This window comes from Saccoglossus kowalevskii, chromosome 3 (genome assembly GCF_978046115.1).
Source record: "Saccoglossus kowalevskii chromosome 3, keSacKowa6.1, whole genome shotgun sequence".
Classification (NCBI taxonomy): domain Eukaryota; kingdom Metazoa; phylum Hemichordata; class Enteropneusta; family Harrimaniidae; genus Saccoglossus; species Saccoglossus kowalevskii.
The window spans coordinates 31,082,836-31,107,958 of record NC_140643.1 but is presented as its reverse complement, the minus strand read 5'-3'; the positions used below and the strand labels follow the sequence as shown (position 1 = coordinate 31,107,958).

General features: G+C 37.9%; 1 protein-coding gene across 1 annotated transcript; it reads left to right on the top strand.

Annotated features, from left to right (window-relative positions):
* The first annotated feature begins 17,752 nt into the window (after positions 1 to 17,752).
* On the top strand, positions 17,753 to 23,137 carry LOC146747739 (uncharacterized). Its single transcript, XM_085496571.1, has 2 exons — positions 17,753 to 18,011; positions 22,061 to 23,137. Exons 1-2 carry the CDS (start codon positions 17,889 to 17,891, stop codon positions 22,286 to 22,288), a joined length of 351 nt encoding a protein of 116 aa, XP_085352697.1. The 5' UTR covers positions 17,753 to 17,888; the 3' UTR covers positions 22,289 to 23,137.
* The last annotated feature ends 1,986 nt before the right edge of the window (positions 23,138 to 25,123 follow it).

The window sequence follows — 25,123 nt, the reverse complement described above, 5'->3', positions numbered from 1 at the left end:
TCCCCCAAATTGAATCATAAAGATAAGGCACTGTGTGGTACATCGATCCCAATCTCTCCCAATGGGAATCATATAGATAAGACTCTGTGTGGTACGTCGATCCCGATCCCCCCAATTTGAATCATATAGATAAGACACTGTGTGGTACATTGATTCCAATCTCTCTCAATGCGAATCATATAGATAAGACACTGTGTGGTACATCGATCCCAATCTCTCCCAATGTGAATCATATAGATAAGACACTGTGTGGTACATTGATCCCAATCTCCCCCAAATTGAATCATACAGATAAGACACTGTGTGGTACATCGATCCCAATCTCTCCCAATGGGAATCATATAGATAAGACTCTGTGTGGTACGTCGATCCCGATCCCCCCAATTTGAATCATATAGATAAGACACTGTGTGGTACATCGATCCCAATCTCTCCCAATGGGAATCATACAGATAAGACACTGTGTGGTACATCTCTCCCAATCTCTCCCAATGGGAATCATATAGATAAGACTCTGTGTGGTACGTCGATACCGATCCCCCCAATTTGAATCATATAGATAAGACACTGTGTGGTACATTGATTCCAATCTCTCTCAATGCGAATCACACAGATAAGACACTGTGTGGTACATCGATCCCAATCTCCCTCAATGTGAACCACATAGATAAGACACTGTGTGGTACATCGATCCCAATCTCCCCCAATTTGAATCATACAGATAAGACACTGTGTGGTACATCGATCCCAATCTCCCCCAAATTGAATCATACAGATAAGACACTGTGTGGTACATCGATCCCAATCTCTCCCAATGTGAATCATACAGATAAGACACTGTGTGGTACATCGATCCCAATCTCTCCCAATGTGAATCATATAGATAAGACACTGTGTGGTACATCGATCCCAATCTCCCCCAAATTGAATCATACAGATAAGACACTGTGTGGTACATCGATCCCAATCTTTCCCAATGGGAATCATATAGATAAGACTCTGTGTGGTACATCGATCCCGATCCCCCCAATTTGAATCATATAGATAAGACACTGTGTGGTACATCTCTCCCAATCTCTCCCAATGGGAATCATACAGATAAGACACTGTGTGGTACATCGATCCCAATCTCTCCCAATGGGAATCATATAGATAAGACACTGTGTGGTACATCGATCCCAATCTCTCCCAATGCGAATCATATAGATAAGACTCTGTGTGGTACGTCGATCCCGATCCCCCCAATTTGAATCATATAGATATGACACTGTGTGGTACATCGATCCCAATCCCCCCAATTTGAATCATATAGATAAGACACTGTGTGGTACATCGATCCCAATCTCTCTCAATGTGAACCACATAGATAAGACACTGTGTGGTACATCGATCCCAATCTCCCCCAATTTGAATCATACAGATAAGACACTGTGTGGTACATCGATCCCAATCTCTCCCAATGTGAATCATATAGATACGACACTGTGTGGTACATCGATCCCAATCTCTCCCAATGTGAATCATATAGATAAGACCCTGTGTGGTACATCGATCGCAATCTCCCCCAATTTGAATCATACAGATAAGACACTGTGTGGTACATCGATCCCAATCTCCCCCAAATTGAATCATACAGATACGACACTGTGTGGTACATCGATCCCAATCTCTCCCAATGGGAATCATATAGATAAGACTCTGTGTGGTACGTCGATCCCGATCCCCCCAATTTGAATCATATAGATAAGACACTGTGTGGTACATTGATTCCAATCTCCCTCAATGCGAATCATATAGATAAGACCCTGTGTGGTACATCGATCCCAATCTCTCCCAATGTGAATCGTACAGATAAGACACTGTGTGGTACATCGATCCCAATCTCTCCCAATGTGAATCATACAGATAAGACACTGTGTGGTACATCGATCCCAATCTCTCCCAATGTGAATCATACAGATAAGACACTGTGTGGTACATCGATCCCAATCTCTCCCAATGTGAATCATATAGATAAGACACTGTGTGGTACATCGATCCCAATCTCCCCCAAATTGAATCATACAGATAAGACACTGTGTGGTACATCGATCCCAATCTCTCCCAATGGGAATCATATAGATAAGACTCTGTGTGGTACGTCGATCCCGATCCCCCCAATTTGAATCATATAGATAAGACACTGTGTGGCACATCTCTCCCAATCTCTCCCAATGGGAATCATACAGATAAGACACTGTGTGGTACATCGATCCCAATCTCCCTCAATGTGAACCACATAGATAAGACACTGTGTGGTACATCGATCCCAATCTCCCCCAATTTGAATCATACAGATAAGACACTGTGTGGTACATCGATCCCAATCTCTCCCAATGTGAATCATATAGATACGACACTGTGTGGTACATCGATCCCAATCTCTCCCAATGTGAATCATATAGATAAGACACTGTGTGGTATATCGATCCCAATCTCTCCCAATGCGAATCATATAGATAAGACTCTGTGTGGTACGTCGATTCCGATCCCCCCAATTTGAATCATATAGATAAGACACTGTGTGGTACATTGATTCCAATCTCTCTCAATGCGAATCATATAGATAAGACCCTGTGTGGTACATCGATCGCAATCTCCCCCAATTTGAATCATACAGATAAGACACTGTGTGGTACATCGATCCCAATCTCCCCCAAATTGAATCATACAGATAAGACACTGTGTGGTACATCGATCCCAATCTCTCCCAATGGGAATCATATAGATAAGACTCTGTGTGGTACGTCGATCCCGATCCCCCCAATTTGAATCATATAGATAAGACACTGTGTGGTACATTGATTCCAATCTCTCTCAATGCGAATCATATAGATAAGACCCTGTGTGGTACATCGATCCCAATCTCTCCCAATGTGAATCATACAGATAAGACACTGTGTGGTACATCGATCCCAATCTCTCCCAATGTGAATCATACAGATAAGACACTGTGTGGTACATCGATCCCAATCTCTCCCAATGTGAATCATACAGATAAGACACTGTGTGGTACATCAATCCCAATCTCTCCCAATGGGAATCATATAGATAAAACTCTGTGTGGTACGTCGATCCCGATCCCCCCAATTTGAATCATATAGATAAGACACTGTGTGGTACATCGATCCCAATCTCTCCCAATGGGAATCATAAAGATAAGACACTGTGTGGTACATCGATCCCAATCTCTCCCAATGTGAATCATACAGATAAGACACTGTGTGGTACATCGATCCCAATCTCTCCCAATGTGAATCATACAAATAAGACACTGTGTGGTACATCGATCCCAATCTCTCCCAATATGAATCACAGAGATAAGACACTGTGTGGTACATCGATCCCAATCTCTCCCAATGAGAATCATATAGATAAGACACTGTGTGGTACATTGATCCCCATCTCTCCCAATGTGAATCATACAGATAAGACACTGTGTGGTACATCTCTCCCAATCTCTCCCAATGGGAATCATATAGATAAGACTCTGTATGGTACGTCGATCCTAATCCCCCCCCCCCAATGTGAATCATACAGATAAGACACTGTGTCGTACATCGATCCCAATCTCTCCCATTGCGAACCATATAGATGAGCCAATGAGTGGTACATCGATCCCAATCTCTCCCAATGTGAATCATACAGATAAGACACTGTGTGGTACATCAATCCCAATCTCTCCAAATGGGAATCATATAGATAATACTCTGTGTGGTACGTCGATCCCGATCCCCCAAATTGAATCATATAGATAAGACTCTGTGTGGTACGTCGTTCCCCATTCCCCCAATTTGAATCATATAGATAAGACACTGTGTGGTACATTGATTCCAATCTCTCTCAATGCGAATCATATAGATAAGACCCTGTGTGGCACATCGATCCCAATCTCCCTCAATGTGAACCACATAGATAAGACACTGTGTGGTACATCGATCCCAATCTCCCCCAAATTGAATCATACAGATAAGACACTGTGTGGTACATCGATCCCAATCTCTCCCAATGGGAATCATATAGATAAGACTCTGTGTGGTACGTCGATCCCCATTCCCCCAATTTGAATCATATAGATAAGACACTGTGTGGTACATTGATTCCAATCTCTCTCAATGCGAATCATATAGATAAGACTCTGTGTGGTACATCGATCCCAATCTCTCATTGTGAACCATATAGATAAGACTCTGTGTGGTACATCGATCCCAATCTTTCTCAATGTGAACCATATAGATAAGACTCTGTGTGGTACATCGATCCCAATCTCTCCCGTTGCGAACCATATATATGAGCCATTGAGTGGTACATAGATCACAATATTTCTCAATGCGAACCATATAGATAAGACTCTGTGTGATACATCGATCCCAATATCTCCCAATGAGAATCCTATAGATAAGACTCATATAAATGAGCCATTATGTAGTACATCAATCCCCCATAATCAGCCAATACAAACTGCACAATTGAGGAACACCAACCCCAGCTTCTCCTCGCCTACTTGTTCACGGTCGACATTGTCTATATGATTGCATCTTATGGGTGCAATATCCAGATATTGCCCTGCCAAACAAACAAACTATTTGCAATGTATAAGTTGGTTATTATTTATAAATTAAATTCGTGGCGTCATGTTTCTACTACTATGTATCACAATATTAGTAGCTAGCTCTGATTTAACATTGCCAAACTGTTACTGTTTTGTGGTGACAAAGATTGTTCTACCCAAAGTGAGACATCTGACTAGTTGTCCACTATTATTAGTCTATTTCTGACTATCTCTGTATTTCTAGAAAAGTTTTTATTTGTGTGTTGTCTGTAATAGCAGCATTTGCCTGTCTTGTTTAGTATTTCTTTTTCCATCTTGAAATAATGACAGAACAACAGAAAATATGGACATAGATAAATTATGTTCTATCTTGTTTTATGTTCTGCAATAATGGCAATGAGTTACAAAATACCAGTAATCGTATTGTGTTTTAGTGTATTCATTCGTATCAAAGGTAAAACGTATATAGTGACACCAAACCGAGTTTGTATATGACGAATTAAATTTTACCAGCATCATACAACGAAGAAAAGTGATATTCATAATTTGGTATAATTACCGGAATCCAACGAAGGAAAAAAAAATGATGCGTACACGCTAACTGATTTGATAGTACACACATGAAATTGGTACATAACCACTGAAACGTTAAACATGTTAAAATAATCACTGTATTTTTAGTGTTATATTCCTTACCCGTCCAGGGGTCTAGAATTGGTATGGTTCCCGGGAAAACCTGTCTTTCTATCGGCTTTACTTATAGTAGACAACTATTTTTACGATATTTTGTTTGAAATATTAGAATACATGGACCGATGAAATACGAACATAGTTGATCCAGTACAAGCGTTTTTTTTAGACCACCCATTAGACACAAGCGAATGAGCTACCGATAAGATTCAGACTAATACATCTGACAGTGTTACATTGTATGTGCAGATAGCTTCAGCTTCAAAATTCTCCGAAAAAAGTTGCAGTCCTTGGTTGCAATCCAAAAAAGTTTTGAAATCCAATAAAAATATGGTCATTTATATATTTTTTTTTTTAGAAATCACAGAATTCAAATCTTGCCATTTTGGAATAAAAGAAATTCTGCACCACTACTGTAAAGGCAGTTTAAATTGTATCGACATAAAATCAACACTAAATGGGTTAAAATGCTTGCGACAAAAATAAGAGCAAATCTCGCTTTGCGCTTGGGCCAACAAACACACAAACAATTCAAAGAATTGACAAAAATCTGGCAAATTACTTTAATTTGTAAGCATGTATCTGGCGGTGATATGATACATAGACAATAATTTAGCGGTTGTTAAGCAATCAGTGGTCGCTTGGCAACCAAAAGTTATGCGTGGCACAAATACATTACTATAAATCTATGTAACCATATTACATCGAAAATGTTCAATGATAACGGGGAGAAGTGGCTGAGACCAACAACGAACTAGGTTCAAGTTACTTTTTATTCACCACTTCCTATGGGCAGAATTGTCATAACACGTCATTTAGATATTTTTTTTTAATAATTCGTTTTGTTAGCCCCTGGTTATCGCAGTCATTATATGTACCCCGCTCCGTGATTTGTGTAACTATCTTTAATACGTAAATCGGGACTAAGTATATGTTCAAATAGTTAACAAGTAGACGTGTTTATACGTAATCCTACGACCGTACTTTGTTTTGCTTGCCGTCAGCAGTCATGGATGATTACCGTTAGGGTGATACCATTCAGGGCCTTAGGTGAGGATTGATACTACTACTATATATGGCAATGGTGAGTGGGATTAAATAATGTCACTGTCTGACTGCACCCCCCGCCAGCGAAAAAAATGGTTTATGTTCTTTTCCATAGTCGGATGCGATTGGCAAGAACATGTTTAATGTTCTCAACAATAATCATATTGTGTGATCATTTGTGTAAATTAACAAAACGGCAAGTCTGGGTTTCATGTTTGGTTGTAAGTACAAAAGTTAATATAAATTCATAGCCACATGTCCTTGATAGAATTTACTTTTACCAAATTTGTATGATCAAAAATTATACTGAAAAGCAAGAGTGAATTTCAACAATTTCAATTGTCAATATGGTTGGCATATCGGGGACATATATGAACAGCTTGATTCAATGTATTCAATTATAAGTATCAACATTTTTTTTTTCAAACTGAAGTAAATGAATATCAACGTTCATCGTTTTACAAAATGATGTTGTTTCTATCTAGTTTGTCTCTTTCAATGATGGCGTTACACTTTCACATATTATTGAAACGAATCAACAGTATTTTGTTGTATCTTCACAACCTACACACATGTTTAATTTTCCTCAAGGGACACTCGTGTTTTTCGGTCAAACAATTGGGCTAATTTAAACATAGATGCTGTCTACATTTGTCTATAATTAAACACCATGAGCTAAAAATAAACTGATTTACAGGATATCTCATGATGATCCTATAATATAACATTACTGTAGGGTCACAAATTTGATATTCTGTTTATCAGTATCCGTTTTGTAGCTTTTCACAGCTTTCGAAATAGTGATTTGTGAGCGATTATCCAACACGTCACGTCTAAACAGCACTGAAGCCACTTGAAAGCTTCCCCTCTTGCGATCATATTTAACACTATCATTGTATGTACGAAGTCTACACCGACGTAATAATTAAAAGAATTAAAGATGTGGTGTATGTAAAACTAGAAGAAGTAATTCAAACACTTTTCACAATCTTTGAGAACAAATCACAGGGATCCACTCATACTTGGCATTTTACTGTACACAAATAACGTACAAAAATATAAAAGAACAAGAAAATCAGGAGAGATTGCATTATTGGTGACAAAACAAAATGTATAAGTCTAAGAAGATACAACTGACAATAATCATCAAGAACAAAACAAACCGCAAGTATGCTAAACAACGTAACCGAAGATAAAGTAAGATAAAAGTTTATGAAGATTTCAAATAGTGTGAGCACTTCCTGCTCCCCATGTGGTACTCACCATATGCAATCCACCACCTCGGCATAAACAAATAATATTACATGTTTTTGAAGGCATTGTGGTCAATAAATCTCAGTTGGAAAAAAATAATAATACGGCGATATTAAACAACAATTTGTTACAGCTGTGTAGTCTGAGACTTAAATAATAAGCCTTAGATTCCGGGTTCAATTCACATATTATAAATGCAATAAGCAGCATTAAGCAGCATGCAGCCAATAGGTGGTTGACCAGCCAATGGTTACTGGTGACACACCCACAAACAAATTAACAAATGTAATTTATATTCCAAGTATGAGATATATTGATAGTTTCGTGCGTTATGCGGTTTTGCATTAGTTTATATGGGTTGCTAGGTAGGTGTCTATTGGCCACACAGTGTCATGGATGTCAATTTTCTAAAAAACAAACAAACAGTTTTTTCGGCTTCGTTGCTATGGGCATTGTCTTGGTTTCTAAGAATACGCCCGCCTCCTATCCATCATGTACCATTCCTGAATTGTTAATAATGAATAATAATGATGTCATATATGCAGTATAATTCAATTTGTTGTCAATATGCACACCATTTAGGTTGAAAATCATTTTAATTAAAATGATATAATGACCTAATCTTAACGAACTATTGTTTCAGACACAATTGCATGGACAAATCGACCCTACACAAAGCTAATATCACGTGAAATGCGATATGAAAATTAAGGGTCAGTAGTCATTTTGAAATCGGTCATTTGAAATCGGTCACATAAACCTTAAAAATAATGTGATGCACGGCACACACTATTATGGGCTTAACACAAAATATCCAGTGGGAGTCCGTCATAGAAACTTAGCCTCTTAACTTGGCGACGTATTTGACATTTCGCGGTCACGTGATTGGAACCGTATTAAGTTGTGATGCACGACAAACACTATTATGGGAAATAACGCATAAAAACTGAGAGGCAGTCAGAGAGACTTAGCGCATCACGATGGCGACGTATTTGACATTACAACTCGTTAAAGTTGTCACCTTGTAACGTAATGCACGAGGTGTTCTTCACTTGCAGTTATTAATGTACAACGTCGATATATAGTGTATAGGGCTCATACCACTAATTGAATTTCCATCGACGACAATGTTAACATATGACGAGATTGTTATATGAAAATGATGAAGAAAGTTGAAAACATGATTCAAAAATGGGAAATCAACATACCAGTAATAAACCATATGAAAAAAACTAACATGTTGGCCAGCTAAAACTCTTACAAATCTAAGGTAAACAAGACACACCTACTGTATTTGGATTGCACCAAGAGAAATCACTGGAAAAACACCAAGATTAGAACATCCAAATACATACAGAATAAACCCACAGGTACACAGCCGCTAAGTAGTAAACAAAAGACCACATGTTGGTCTCACCTTAGACCCAGGTGATTACGCCCTCAAACAGGGAACACCTGAGAAAACAAATATTTAAAAATTGTCATTGGTTCTTGCAAGGCATTTAAATTGGTTGATTAGTGGCGTAAGACCTATATGCTTTCAATGTCCAGATTTTGGATGGCGGTTACAAATTGACACATGAAATTTGCATATTTTTGGGGGAAAAACATAGCAATATCAAGCAATTCATCCCGTTATAAAATGTTCATATAACTCCAGCCTAGGGAGTTCCACAATACTCCAGATATAAAGATTTTAAAACGGACCTTTCACCAAAGTAATTAAAATATCCATTAAACAAAATAAAACAACTATATCTCCAATGCTTCAAAAAACTAAGATCGGCCCTGTATGATGTGACTGTGGGAACCATAACATAAGGGCTGATTATTTAGGTCAAAGTACCGAATGAATTTGCAAATAATGTAAAATAATGGTTGGGGTTGGGACTTGTCTTCATTTATGCTACCATTAATAATATGCGCTTGGAATTAAAAGGCTACCGTATACTTCTTGTAATATCGGATATGAACTAGTTTAAGTTTAATGCATTAATTTAATCAATATTTTAATGTGTTCATTCAAGTGGACAGACGTACACACGTGTAATGTTGCATTCATTGTCGAACCTATTGTGTCTTGTTGCTGCTACAAGAACTCGAACAATGTAATAATATGAGGTTATTACGAAGACATTGCAAAGTATGCACGGAGACAGAACGGCAAGATTATTGATCGACGCGCAGCGGAAGTCGTTGTGACGGCGTACTGTCTGAGTGCATACTATGCAGTATCCTCGTATTAACCTTATTACTATACATCTTTTCCTGTAAGGAATACATCATGACAATGCCGAAAATCAAAATATTTAGAACAGATTTAGCGAACTTCTTTCTTCGGGGTCCTGTCAAACCCGGGGGCAGCCATGTTTTTTTTTATTAAATATATTTGGAATTCGCGTTTCCTAATATGGTAGGATGAAAATACTCAGTGCAATACCGCAAAATTACGGCACGCTGTAACTTATGGCGTTACGGCAACAGATGTATAATGATACGAAGTATGCATATGGAGGCCACTGATTGTACTGTAGGTTTATGCGGCACGCGATATGATTGAACTGCAACTCTGTATGTAGGCCGCTGATTGGGGGATTGGGACAACACCTGGTGTACATGTTGTGAAGCAGGGACTCGTCGCTATCGCTAACTAAATCGTGATGTGACTAATTTTCCATTTGACATTTGTGTTTCACGTTGTGTTCGACCATACTCCGGGAAAGATGCACGTTTGTGTTCGCCGAAATCGGCCATACTAACTGCATCGCCACCAGAAAAGAAAACCCGATAACGTAACATTACACACACATAGAAACACACTTGGATAATCCCAATTTAGGGTTGGGGTTTAGTATATTGACTTTTTTTATAAATTTAATATAACCTAGTGAGAACTTACCATTATATCTGTACATTAATGTGTCGGCCGGCATCGGAATAGTTTTGATTGTTTAATGTTTGATTGGTTTTACGTATGCATACGTCACTTATCTGTGTGCATAATACATATTTAAGTAATTTTTTTAACATTATGTATGAAGTATTATAATTAAACATCTGTCACCGTAAGATCATAAATATGGAATGATTACACACGTAAGCGTCCTCTAATAATAAAAACAAACAACGGGGTTTGACCGGAATCCACACAAAGAAGTTCGCTGATTCTGTTCTAAACTTTTTGGATTTCGGCATTCACATGATGCATCCTGGGAAGGAAAAGATGTTTAATAATAAGGATATTACGAGGATACCTCATACAGTCATACAGTACGCCGTCGTATCAACCTCCACCGCGCGTCGGTCGATACTCCAGCTGTACTGTCTTCGTGCATACTTTGAGGTATTCTCGTGATAACCTCATAGTCTATGTGAGAATGCCTCGTGATACTTACGAAACAATAGTTTCGCCTGCATGTCTAATAATAATACCTAATTAAAAGGTATGCGAAAACAATAGGTTCACAACATGCATAATTATGTTGGGGAACTAATAATAATTGGCACAAACGCAACAGGAATCACGTGATTCAGGCCTAAAATACTGAACATTGTGAAGTCAGTAAACGTTACGCGTGAAACGTAGAACATCAATAAAGCCTATAACACAAAACGAATAGTCTTAACTTATAAGAACAATGCATCCACCATTGGAAACAATAGTGATTTTAATAAAATAATAAAAACATGATTAGGACCCTAGAAAATTCAAATTTTAAAAATTAATTAAAGTTTTATTGTCAATAAATCGTGGTTTAAAGCCTTTGACATGTTAAGTAATACGTGAACTGTAAAAAATACAACAGCTACGGGATATTCGCCTTGTCAACAGCCAAACATCGTCGAGCAGTTCTTTAGCTTCGGTTGTGGTTGAGCTTTCAGCATCTTCGTGTGCCATCAGGTCACCGAACCACACGCGTGGTTCTCTGTTCGACGATCGAAGATGGACTATATTACAAAATCAACATTCGATTTAAAACATTTTGAATCCCTTAAAATTAGTCTAAGCAACACACCACCCTCTAGTTGTTTTCTCAATAGCCAGTAGTCCCCCATTTGATTTTTTGGCCAAACTACTGAAAGTATGCCAAAATGGCCTAATTTATTGGCTGTACATCCATATGCACCTCTGATGGAGGTAACCCCCATTTATTTGAAAACACATATCTTTGATTCGCACCTGTAAATGTCACTTGAGCCGCAGTGCAAATAAGCGTATTTACATTCAGCCTTCAATGTTACGTGATATGTATTGAATTATTAATGACTAATATCTAAGCTTTGTATTCAAATTAACTCTCTATTTCGCATTTTCTCCTATTTGTAATGCTATTCCAAAACTAGAATATGAATAAGTTTAATATAAATCCACAATATTATTTTCAGCGATAACTCAAATTTAGTATGTTATATACACAATACCCCCATTATATTTCTTTGTTGGTGGGCGCCAGCCCGAGTCACTGCAGTTTTGGACTTGTATTGTAGCGCCTTTTTAGGAAATAATATGTAAGTAACGTTATTAAAGAATAAGCTGATCGGCTTTTGCAAACCACATTCAAAATTTATAAATGTTGGAGATGATTTTCTTGGGTGGGTTACATTCCACGTACAACTAAGATATCAACCCACCCAACTCTATACTATAAATCATAAATCAGTTATAATTATCATCGATGACATGACTAATATGCAGTGCATTAAAGGCATACCAATTCCGTAAATGGTAATGGATCTCATTTTCGAAATAATATATACAAACTTATCAAACATTTATTCCTTGTTATTTGAGACGCTAATCTATACTCTTTATCAGCTTAACTAAACGAATGCGGATATCAGAATACGGCAGGTCCTCGTCAATCTGATAATCCGGTATTGAAAAAATCCAAATCACCTTGGTAAATATATAATGAAAAACCGGAATAAGCGTAAGTAATGAACAATACATGAACAGATTCAACAATGTGTAACATATGTAGACATACTCCTATTTAAACTTAACACAATATTTTTTTTTAATGTTTTAAAGACTTTGAGAATACTTTTGATAAAATGCTGATTGTTGCACTCTAATTGCGAATTATCAACTAGTTCAACAAGGTTGCATACAATTACTATGTTTTCATGGTCCGGAGCGTCTTTCCACGTCCTATAAATAACACACGTTAGCACCAAATGGGCTGAAAATGTTCATACTTTTCACATTGATTAAGAAAATTACATTTCTGCTAGGCTGATATTTTTATCAGTTTGAGTAGAATTACATGACCTCTTTCGTAGTATGTTTTAAAAGAGCATCTTGACATCCTAGTAGTTAATGTGTATTGTGTAAAAGTAGTTTGTGTAACAATGACAGGGATTTTCCTCGTAACAATACACTACAATATAAATGTTTTCTTACAGTAGTATCTTCTAAGAACATGTACTTCATGTTGTTAATATTTTCGTTTTGTTGAGAGTTTTGATGTAATAATATGGATAAGATATTCGACGTGTATTGGAAATTATTTTCAGGTTCATTCATTATACACCATGTCACTAGTTTAGGTTTCACCCACCACAAAAATGTTTTGTTGTTAGCAGCAACGTTGGTATATCTAAAATAATTTTTAAAAAATAATTTTTAAAAAACGCAGACGCCGATTGGTGTGGTACGCCCGATTACGTTTTCAGGGAAGACAATGCCTTCGCCTTCACAAGACAGCCACTGCAGACGACAACCATTTTTTTGCGTCGTTTGTGTAATTTTAAAGTTACTTTTTCATGATTCTCAATTGAACCCATAATACCCGAGGGTCGCATTTTTCTTCTTCACATCCGTAGCGCAAAAAAATATTATGCACGTTTAGGGCCACTACTAAACACAGAACGCCGTGGTACATCGTCTATTCAACTACGGCTTGCATAAAAACACGATCTCGGCCAATCAGAACGACGCATATTCAGGCAATTGAAACGATCGTATGATATAATCTCAGTGGCGGCAGCACCGGGGGGGGGGGGGGTGTTCTCCCCCGAAAAAAATGCGTGACCACTTGCGCCTTTGGGGCGCAAGGGATGACTAGCAAATCTCGCCCTCCGTGCAAAATTTCGTCCCCCCGCCTCTGAATCTATGATACCGTGGACTGCCCATTGTTGGAAAGCCGCGTTTTTATTGGTCGATCGGTACCACGTGCCTCCCTCATATCGGGCGATAAGTGGGCAGTGCTTGAGGCCAGTGAACGAGCACACGAACACGATTGTGTGGGAGGCAGTTGTTTTCAATTTTTTCCACGTTTGCTCGTATCGTTTAAACAAGAAACCAACCATGATTCTTCAACGTTAAGAATTCCTCGTTTTTTTCATCTAAGAAATTACCTAGCAGCTTGTTTTCGCATGTCGTTTTTCTCGCAAACGTTTTACGCGTAACTGAAATAGCGTCACGGTACCATGCTGTCGATTTCTTCTTTCTTACGCTACCATTCTATGTATGTTCATTCGTTAAAACGATTGCGCACATTCGCGTCCACAGTGCGTCGTCCTTTAGTTTCTAAACGTTTGTTAGTACCTTTTCACTATAAATAATTTATTTTGCTGTCGTGGGCGGGGTATGATTGTTATAATATATAATTACAAGATTATTAATCAGGTTAAACCGTATTTGGAATCCTCAACAGTTGAACTTGATTGTCACGTCATATGTCGATATGTGTAGTATCCACAACCACGCAATATCTGATACGAAACTGAAATTGAACAAAGGCGGGGGTCGTATCATTATTCGTAACCGCACTGTACAGGCAGCGTCACATTATATCACACGAAGCCGGAATCCCACGAAAGCAGGCTCACAACTTCGTATGAACACGCAGTATACAATATCTAAAAAGTAAACAAAATCTTACAAAGGCAAGGTCGTATCCTAGTATGTAACAACAGCGTCACAATTAGTATTTCGCAAAAGTCGAAATCGTACATAGGCAGGGTAGTAACATCGTGTGTATCTGCAGAAAGTATACAGTTTCTAAAAAGTAACGAAAACGCTCGAAAGCGGGCTGGGGGGGGTGTTATCGTTGTATTTAACCACAGTTTCACAATGTCTCATGCGAAGCGAAAATCGCACGAAGACAGGATCGTAACATAGTAGGTTCCCAAAGTGTACATTATCTCGACGCATTTCTTCATGTTTCTACTCAAAATTGCACAATCGCTGTGCCATGTACAATGTTTGCACTTGAAACGGCAGTTCTAGTGACGAGTCAAATATTTTGTTTTTGGATGTGTTCGTGGATGGATGGCGATCGTGTTTATTCAAATCAGTGTACTAGTATAAAATAATACACGCATCGATTGATGCAACTAATACGCCGAACTCCACTACAAGCGCGTTTTTATAATCGCCGATAATATAATACAATGACATGAAGTATAATGTGTCTATGATTATGAATACGTTAGGTCATCGAAGATGGACATGGTGGCGGAAGTACACAGTGACTATATATGGCAGCCGTGAAATAAAAAAAAAATGCGACAAGTGGCGAAAACAGGGCGAAGTTATATATATATATATATATATATATATATATATATATATATATATATATATATATATATATATATATTGTTAAATTTACTATAGTAACCACTTCCACTCCCAATCCCAATCAACAGGTACCTATTTATACAAATGTTTGAAGTGGTATCGAGGTGGTCTATGTTGCAGCAACCACCGAGCTTCCACTCTAATTGAATTAGAATTGAACAATTATCATTAATCTCTCAAATTTCGAGACAGTCGGACCCAAAACCGGATGGAATATTGTCAGGGAAGGGTGACGAGGAACTCATTACAAAAGACCACCCACCTGCACTTCACTCCAGGTCTGACGTTCGGTTTACGCCCGGTCTTATAATCGGTGAACCAGAGCAACTTGACCTGACGAAATAGTATTTTATTGGTTCGGGTTAATGACCACCCTATGTTTGCCGTGTGACTATTACTAGTCAATTGAAGAAGCGGTTGACATAAGCGGTTGACATATCTGAATCGCCTTTATTTAATTTTCTCAACAAAGGGAGTTGTGTCGTGAAAATATAATTTAAAAATCAGAATGCTTTGTTATTTAATATATACAAATGTATAATATTGTGACAGTGTCAATTTTCTCTAATTAAGAATTTGCTCGAATATGCCTGGAAAGAAAAAAATCAGTTCGCCAATCTGTGACCACGTCTCTTACGTATGTATACCAGCCTGCTTCTGGCAGTTACGCTGCACGTATCTATAACACTGTATACATACTGTGAAAGCTTTGGGTGTAATATAACACAGACTGACATATGCTGTAACAGTGTTTGATTAGCAGATTAAATGTGAAGAATATCGTGAACCGTGGTGATGCTGTTCGTGTTAGCACGCATTCACACTATATCGCTGGTAGTTTATTTTGTCCACAAGATAACGACCAAGAAAATTATATTTGTAATTATATTGCAGGAATCTTCAATTTTAATTGTTATTATTTGGCGACACGCTGCAAAAGTCGAGAACATGCAAGTTTTTCTTTTAATGTCCAGGTATAGATGGAAATCGCCTGAAGTGCCTGCGCAACATGATGATATTTTATTTGCGCAGATATGATGAATCTCGAGATATATTTATTATTTATAATGCCTTAGCCCATCATCAGTTCACCTCATGATCAATGGATGCCAATGATACGTGAATGAAAATTCAAACAGTATTTGTACATCAAATCATAAGAGAACGACTGTCAAGAGTTTGCAAGGCTGTTAAGACTTCTCGTATTGAATGCAATGGGTAGCAAGACAGAGTTTCAGCTGGTTGGAATAATTTTATCACCAAAGCTATCAGTTACTTATTGGGCATTACTCAACGTTTACAATAATAAAGTTGCCCAGGTTTATTTTATTCCGTATTATTTTCACATTTACTATGTTATTGGGATTATATTATTAGTTCCGTTTCCTACATGCGTTTTATAAACAATCGGCTGAGGCGGCGATAGTGACTACCGAAGTTAAAGCTCAGTTTACAATGCACTACTCTAATTTAAGGAGCGTATTGAAACCACATTGGCTCAACCTCAGCAACCCTTCACACTATCACCATTCCTGTTGTCGATATTCCACCGAGGTGCTCCAGGGACTCTGTTCTCCCTGCTAAAAATATAGTATACTACAAGTATGAGTGCCTCCCAATGTACCGTGACGATCCCGTTACGACGTGACCACTTGTACTAAATCATTGTCACTACAACAGTCACAGCGACAACAAGAACAGCAACCGTCCTCTTTACAAACCGTTCAAAACGTAATTGATCCTATCGCAACCCCAAACAACACATACACTTCACCCAACTACGCCTTGGATCAAGTTTAGACGCATTTCTTAGGCGGGAAATAGTATTGACCCACTTCTGTATAGCGGGAACAGTGCTTTTTCGTTCATAATTTGGAATGCGGAAGTTTCCCACTGTGAGACTTGAGCGACGATAACTCTCTAGGGGTGGTATCAACAAATAAAGCTTAAAATAACCACACATATCTCCCGTGAAGTATGCGCATAAAGTGTCTTTCAGCTTCTCGCTACAATAGCGAATACCGCCACATAGACTAGTTGTCCACTCAGCATTGATCGCTCTTTTCACGCAGATAAGCTGTTTGAAATTCCTCGCAGTTATAATTAATTTTAATCGACATACCTTTCGACAATGGGCCTTTTTTTGCGACAAGAACGACTATATTGAAGGGCTGCTGATATAGAAATGTCTATTCCTCTCTAGATGTCCGTTAGAGAAAACGTAATAAACCAAATTATTTGATGGGAAAAACAAATACCCCACAAGTAGACATGCAGTATATTAAAATATTCGCTTGGGGTAAAGGAAGTATGAGGGTGGGACCACGACGCGTTTCATGTTTATTTAATAGGAGTACATATTGCGTCCGGATACACGATTGTCGGGATGGATCCTTGACTCACCTAGCAAGCATCCATAAATGGAATCGCCCGATTTACCGAATTCTCTACATATTTTTGGTTGGTATTCCCGTCCTACACCTTTTCAGCAATCATTGTGCTGTTAGCGTAAATAGAGGTCCTGCGCGTCAACATCAAGGCATTAAACTACATCGCGCCGAGGTGATCACATCAAAGAAACTACCAATCAGTGGGAGCCTGCTGATCTCATCTATGTTGTACATTTATTTGTCGCGTGCATAGGAAGCATACATCCAGGGAGAACGATATAATCGTAATAATTCAGTTTTCAGTGGAAGATAGAGACGTTGATTAGAAATGGAAATACTCGCACATTGGCGGGCTTTCTTGCGTCTTTTGTTAATTTTACTCGCGGTGATGCACATATGTAGTGCAATGTCTGTCATGGGCATTCGGCGACAACCCAGGTTTCCAAGAATCGTAAGTTTGCATTTCTTTTAAATTTTTATTTAACTTTTTCTTGATTTTCACCGATGAAGCTCTTTTATGCATTTGATAGTTTGATTTAAAAAACGCTTCTCGCGATGTTCATTGCGTTCAAGCAAAGAAAAAACATAAATTAAGTACTCAGAATAGTATGACGTTTGCTTCGAAATGGTTTCGAAGTTTTCTTACGTGATTTTATCTATTATAGTAAAAATGTGAATTCCTCCTTGAATAAAATAATAAAAGATAGTTTACTGCACCGTCCGGAACAACAAGCAGTATTTCTCGATTTTGCTACATTGTAGGTACTATTCATGATGTCAATCATCTCAAATGTATCAAGCGCATCCGAGTCCCGACTCATCTAAGTGCTCACGAACTTTGCTTCACATTGTATATGACCCGGTATAATTATAAATTGCAAGGTAAAAGTTTCGCTGTATAAGGTGTACTTACATCAGATGACATAAAACTACACAGACCGTACTTTCTTGGCCAAACAATTCAATTGTCACAATATTCATTTGGTGTGTTTCAAATGCGGCGAGCGCATTACATAACCTTACGAAGGTACATGCGGTAACTGAATACAGTCTGAAAAAAAATACGAACCGCTAAAATCAATACGGGTTACAAAGAAAGCAGGTGTGTGGAACAACAAATTATGCGCCTATTTTCGAACCCAAACACTCAGTTTCGTTTACCGGATTTTCTAAGTAAACAGTAGATGAGTATCGTGAGTCTGGGATAGAATTACATACTACTCGGATACCAATTGTTACAGCACACAGTCATGGGTGCCGTCGGAAGCTCCCCCGTGCAAAAGAACCAACCAACGTGTATGGAATTTCCAATTACATCCCGCTATTGTCAAAAACACAACTGCCGTGTGATAATACTATCAACTAACAATATACCGTACGACTAGCTATTTACAAATATTTTCAGTTATTTTTACTTTGATCAGTCATGTTTTTTTTTAAGTGATGATATTTCAAAACTGTAATGGTAATCGATTTATTTGGTTAGTAGTTTCCGTCATCGCCAGGAAGTATGTTTGAAAGCTCAGAATTGGCGGAAGTGTTGTGACAAATGCGATCGTGGTGCCATGAATTAGTCTGAAATCAGTGCACATGTACTTAAGTCTAGTATTACGAGTGCCTAGAGCGGCGGATCATCTTAGCCGCAGGTACGGAGCATTGGCCATCTTTGTTGAATAGACTTACTTCGCAAATGATCTTGTCATTCTCTTAGAGGTTTAGATATCTCGTTTAAATTTAGTTTACTTTAAATTCGAATGTCTCGTTTAAATTTATTTTATTTTAAATCCGAATAATTATAAAAGTGGCGAAGAACTAAGATTATTTGCTGGCTAATGCAAATATACTCAGCCACTAATCCGGGAATGTTTGAAATATCAAAATGCCATATTACTTACGAGTAATGAAAAATGCAAGGAACTTGAAAATCGATATGATGTGGGAAAAAAAATCAAAGACTGGATTATTCATAAGAATAAATTCTGTTTTTCGTGATGATATTCAGCCCGTTGTCTTATCAATAAGCGGTTATCGAGCCAGATCGACGAGAACTGAGCGATATTATTTACGCTTTCATAATGCTCATGCTGTGTAAATAGCCATCGAGTTGGGAATAATACTAGTAGTAGTATCACCAATATAAATTGCAACAATGCAACGACCACGTGACTCAGACAGACAGTCCCAGCAAACGGTATTTATTACAATTGTTTTGTTGTATGTCAATAAAACATATAGACGAACAAATAGACTGGAATTTGTTGTGCCGTAAATTCAGTACAATAGAAAGGAAATTCCGTACTCCCACCAACTGATTATAGTTCGTTTTGGACGAACTTATACACCGTGGTAATCGAAACATGGAGTTTTACGTGCCATCAGTGTCTAATATACAATTGCCAAATCGTAAAACGTATGGGTCTACTTAAATAGCACGCAAAATAGAGCATGATTCTAAACTCTTGGGAATTTGAATTTGAACACATTGAATTCGAAATGAGTTATGCAAATTCTCAGATTTATGCCCATTTCTTTTACTAAAATTATCATATTATATGTCCGATACCTACTCTATATACAATTTCACGAACACTAGAAACTGCTGTATATCGCGATAGCATTATTCCCGGTAATTCACGACTCATAATGTACTTATACTTTACTCGAAAATTTTCGCTACTTGACGTGACTTTACTGGAAACTCTTTATCCGACAATTAACTCTGCGTAACGTGATTTTAATATTGTCAATTCATGGGTTCATCGCGTGATTGGTTCTAAGCATGACATATTTATCTATCTCGTAACCTATCAATATAATTTTAGAGTTAAAGTTCGAGAATGGTTAAACTACCATGACAACAGGTATTGATATCAGCTCAATCAAATATAACCGAATGCAAATATTAACTTTGCGTTCGTTTGAATGTCTTGATTATACTCAGCTTCATAAACGATTTCAGAGGTGGATTTGAAGTATTCGACTCGTATGTAGAAGGGTCATTGGACGCTCTCGTATCATATTTAATTGTCTAGTCTACCACGTTGGTCGACTGCTCGTTGCTACCACATAGTTTGATCTCCCACGTACTCAACGGCGCATGCGCATTCATGGGCGCATGCCATTCACAGCCATAAAACACCGGATGACTCAGAGACAAACATACATGATTGGAAAACATTCCAATTCGGTTTATATTAGTACCAAATCATTACTACTGAGTTTGAACCTACCCTAATAAGGTCAATTTCATAGATCATGACAATATCCCAATTTACAATATCTTTTATCCGTAACGCCCCTATAAGACGCGTCACTATAGATTAATATCGTACGCAATGCTATGAAGTCAATTGCAGAAGTCAGTTCGGAAACTGCGTCCATTCAGTGCGCCATCACTCGTCAATAATAAATGACGGAATCACACGTTTGTTTTTATAGACACACACACCATAATTCCCACGGTTAATAAAAAATCGCGCAAGAGTTGTCACGTGAAAACAAGTTGTATTCAAATCTGCTCCTCTAAACTAGGGGGCAGTCATATGCTCGTTTCAAGATATTGAAATTCCCTAATAATTACAGTTGAACAGACACCTGCTTTTCTTGATCGAGGGCAACATCTTTTTCTTGTGCCACAGTTACACGTGTACACTTCATTGGCGGCGGAAAACATCGAAAAAAAATGTTGGGACTGAAACCCTTTGCGTCAGCAAAATTTGCCCCTCAAAATGCAGAAATAACGTTTCAGAGGGTCTAGACATAGACATGGTCCCGGACCCCCTAGTAAGGTTGCGCCTTCGGCGAGAGGTTGGTGAGCAGACGTCGCTCCATGTTAATTTTTGTGCCGCCGCCTCTACACTTAACTGACTTAATTTTAGTAGTGAATTGGCTTCGTACGTGTCACGATAGAAATATTGACGTCCATATCAGTGAAGCAGGGCAAATAACAACCCATAGACCATCTTGAACGCATGTACGTTTCCACCATGGAATCAATAAAAAAAAACCATGAAACGAACGAACGATTGGTCGTAAATACAGTCAACAATCGCGAAATCTACACCGAAGCACGCCCTGTAAATTAATACTAGTACACACTCGTCTATTTATATAAATTGTCTAAAAAGTTCGTCCTATATTACTTAATGATTAGCAATAATACTTCATGCTATATTACCGAACAGATTCGTTATGGAGGCAATTAATGAAGCAACACATTAAGCAACGTTTTCAATTACGAATTGCTTTGCGTGTAGTGTTAATTATTAACATGGCCTGAAAAACCGTCATGTCGGGCGCCGGTTGGCTGCCGAGTCACAGGGTAGTCAAATCTTCTGTGACACGTGCATAGTTAGTGAACCAATATTAATTCTGATCTAGATCCGAACATGTCCTAACAGCAATATTTAATTTATTTTTTATTTTTAAGTATAATCATATACAACATATTGTGTTCCGCTAGATTCAAAGTACCAATCTTCTCTTTCTTTCTCTTTGCAGCCTACTGGAGCTACTTGTAATTCGGATGCTGACTGTGGACATAGTAAATGCTGCGCCAAGCACTTTGGGAGGCCAGTATGCCGAGAACGCCCACTGCAAGGTGGTTTGTGCTATCTCTCCAACGCCGGTCCAAATAGTGGCGCCTTCATGACAACGTGCCCGTGCGCAGAAGGTCTATCATGCTTCGCTCGTCCTGGTTTGAACCGAGGTCTGTGTTTCACAGAATAATAAAATAAAGACAAACTACGAAAAAATGAAATAATTCTGGATGGTACCTTCTTGCCTTCCAGTGAGTAACCGGTTTATCCAGAAATACTGTTCAACATATCCCAGACTTAAACGCAATGAACGATTCTGTTGGACTATAACAGCATCTATTTACGTCTTAACTTATTTATTTATTTATTTATTTATTTGTTAATTTATTTGGTTCGAAGTCAATATATTTATAACAATTGCCGACAGGTAACCCAGGGTATTGACGCCACATACGGCTATACGAAGCTTACAATAATCTCAAAGTAATACTTTTTAAATTCCACTTGGGGCACCTGTTTGAGAATTATGAATGACGTGGTTGTGACGGATTTCCAGGTTAAGGTGGTAGAAATTGCAGGTCAATTCAACGATTATGAGCTCTTACTTGTTTGCCTAAAAACAAATCTCTTGAAAACTTATTTTGAATTTTAAACATGTCCTGGGCTATTATTGTGTATATTTTTGTTTCTTTCAAAAGAGATATATGTGTTCATATCAACTGAATGTACTGCGAATTATTTAATACAATTTAATACAGACAACGTGCCTTAGTTGCCAGCTATGTCACAATTGAATAGAACTATTATTGAACCTTGTACTCGACCCCAGTTCCTCGAGCTTCTCTCGAACAGATCTGTCAGTGTAAACTAGATTTATTTATTCATTCTTTCACCACGATTCAACTATACCGGTTACTGCCGGCTACCACGGCCAATCAGCTAATTAGAGAGCCAAGGTTACCACAGTAACGTGGTAACATTAGTAACAATATTGTCATATTAAAGTGATTGTAATTATGCTTCAAAAAGATGTAATATATTATTAAATAGATACAATGTCACACTGCTGTCACCATGGTTATATGTAAATATATAATTTCTCTAAAACCTTTGGTTTACCTGCTGTATTATGCCATGAGTAGTTATATATTTGTAAAATTGTTACGACTTGACACTTAAATTGAGACTTAATACAAAAGCAGTATGCATTCCGAAAAAAAGATAGCATCACGCTTGACTTAGTGTCTGAAAAACTCACAATAGCCTTTTAACGTTTGGTATCTTTATTGAATTTAGGAATGCTATTGGCACTAAACAGTGTTGCTGCAGTTTAGCAGCTCTTATTGGCCGCTTAAGCTATTTTGATATTACGTTGCGGCCATAGAGCTGCAGATCGCGTCCATTGAGAACCGCACAGTTCGCCGCCCCGGGATCCCGGGGCGCACGCTATTTTTGATGTTATCGAACGATTTCAATGAAATTTAAAACGAATAAAAGTTATCCTTGCAAACACAAACATCTTAGGTATCTACTGACCGAAAATGAAGGACTATTTCTTCTTGAAAAGTATATATTTCTGTGTATAATTAGACCGAACGTAATTTAATCGATTGAACGACGGATTTCAAGATGACCTCTGTCATGTGTCCTGATCACATGACAATGACGAAGCATGCGCAGTTGACATTTTAACTGAAAATTGAGAATGGCAGGTTTTTGTATTCATTGTGGAGATGAGTTTCAGAAAAAAGTTAAAGGGTATCGCAGGCAATCCATTGCATCTAGACTTAAAACCTCAGAAACTGTTGACAATGCATTAGTGAATGTTCTAAAGCTGAAATCCATTACCCCGTTGGCTTGTTGTCTCTTTCCGCATAATATTGAGGAGCATTGGTGGTAAAATATACATCATACTTTTGCCATACCCTGTTGGTAATATGGCCAATGTGTGTATATTATTTAAAATACAAGTAGTACCTTCTGCTTGTTGATCTTTTAGGTCAAATTTAAAAATATCTTTCAGATTCTGGTCAAAAGACTCAACAATTTTGTCCTTTGTGAATTCCATGCTGTCTGCTGTCTGCTCCGGTCACTTGTAACACTCTTTGGCAAGTTACAAGATTATTTTTAGATTTTTCACAATATATAAATAAAACTGCTTGAAAAAAATATTTTTAATAATACATGTACTTTATTTGATTTTTTTCAAAAAAAGATGAGTCACTTAATGGTGAAATGAAATTAAAATTATAAAAAGCCGTCTGCCGTTGTTTCGTCACATGAAGCGCTGTCCCAGACAGGCGCCGATGGCCGTCTGCTGTAGTCACGTGATTACACTCGTCACTAAAAGAGCCAAGTCACGTGATAGAGGTCGGCTTCAAAATGGCGGCGTTCAACCGGAGGTTTCACTTCGGCACAGTTTTAACGTGAAATAGTCTCATTTACACGGGCAAATTTGCTTAAAGCTTGCTGTAATCAGTAACAGATATATTTCTGAGAACATATTTGTCTATTTTTTCCTACAAGTCGAGGTAATTTTATTACAATCACAATTTTAATGATACATAACTGGCATATTTAAAAATCTGTGCATTTCTTTAGGGAAGGGAACTGCAGCTCTCTGGTCGCCCGTAACGTATACCACGACCAAGAGAGCTGCATAAACTGCAGCAATAAACAGTGGAATTCATTGCCGCCTATATATAAAATACACACGACATACATTCAAATGTAGTCTAGAACAATTAACAAGAACAGAAGTGAGAGTAAAAACACTCAAGGCCAACGATCGTTGGCAAAAGCATTCCATTATTACGTTCCAGTAAATTGAACATGTTTTTTTAAAAATATAACCACATGAAGATGTCCAAATCTTACCAAATCCTATTATTGTTGTAGACACAAGCATACACAAATGACCATACATATGACTAATGTCCGACGAAATTCGATGTAAAAACTTATATTCGAATAGTCGTCATTTTGTTGAAATCGGTCACGTGATGCACACTATTATGGGAAATGA

Excerpts from the sequence above, each read along its gene's own strand:
- LOC146747739 (XM_085496571.1), top strand. The coding sequence starts at position 17,889 with ATGGAAATACTCGCACATTGGCGGGCTTTCTTGCGTCTTTTGTTAATT. Across the intron at positions 18,012-22,060 it reads AACCCAGGTTTCCAAGAATC|CCTACTGGAGCTACTTGTAA; the intron begins GTAAGTTTGCAT and ends TTCTCTTTGCAG.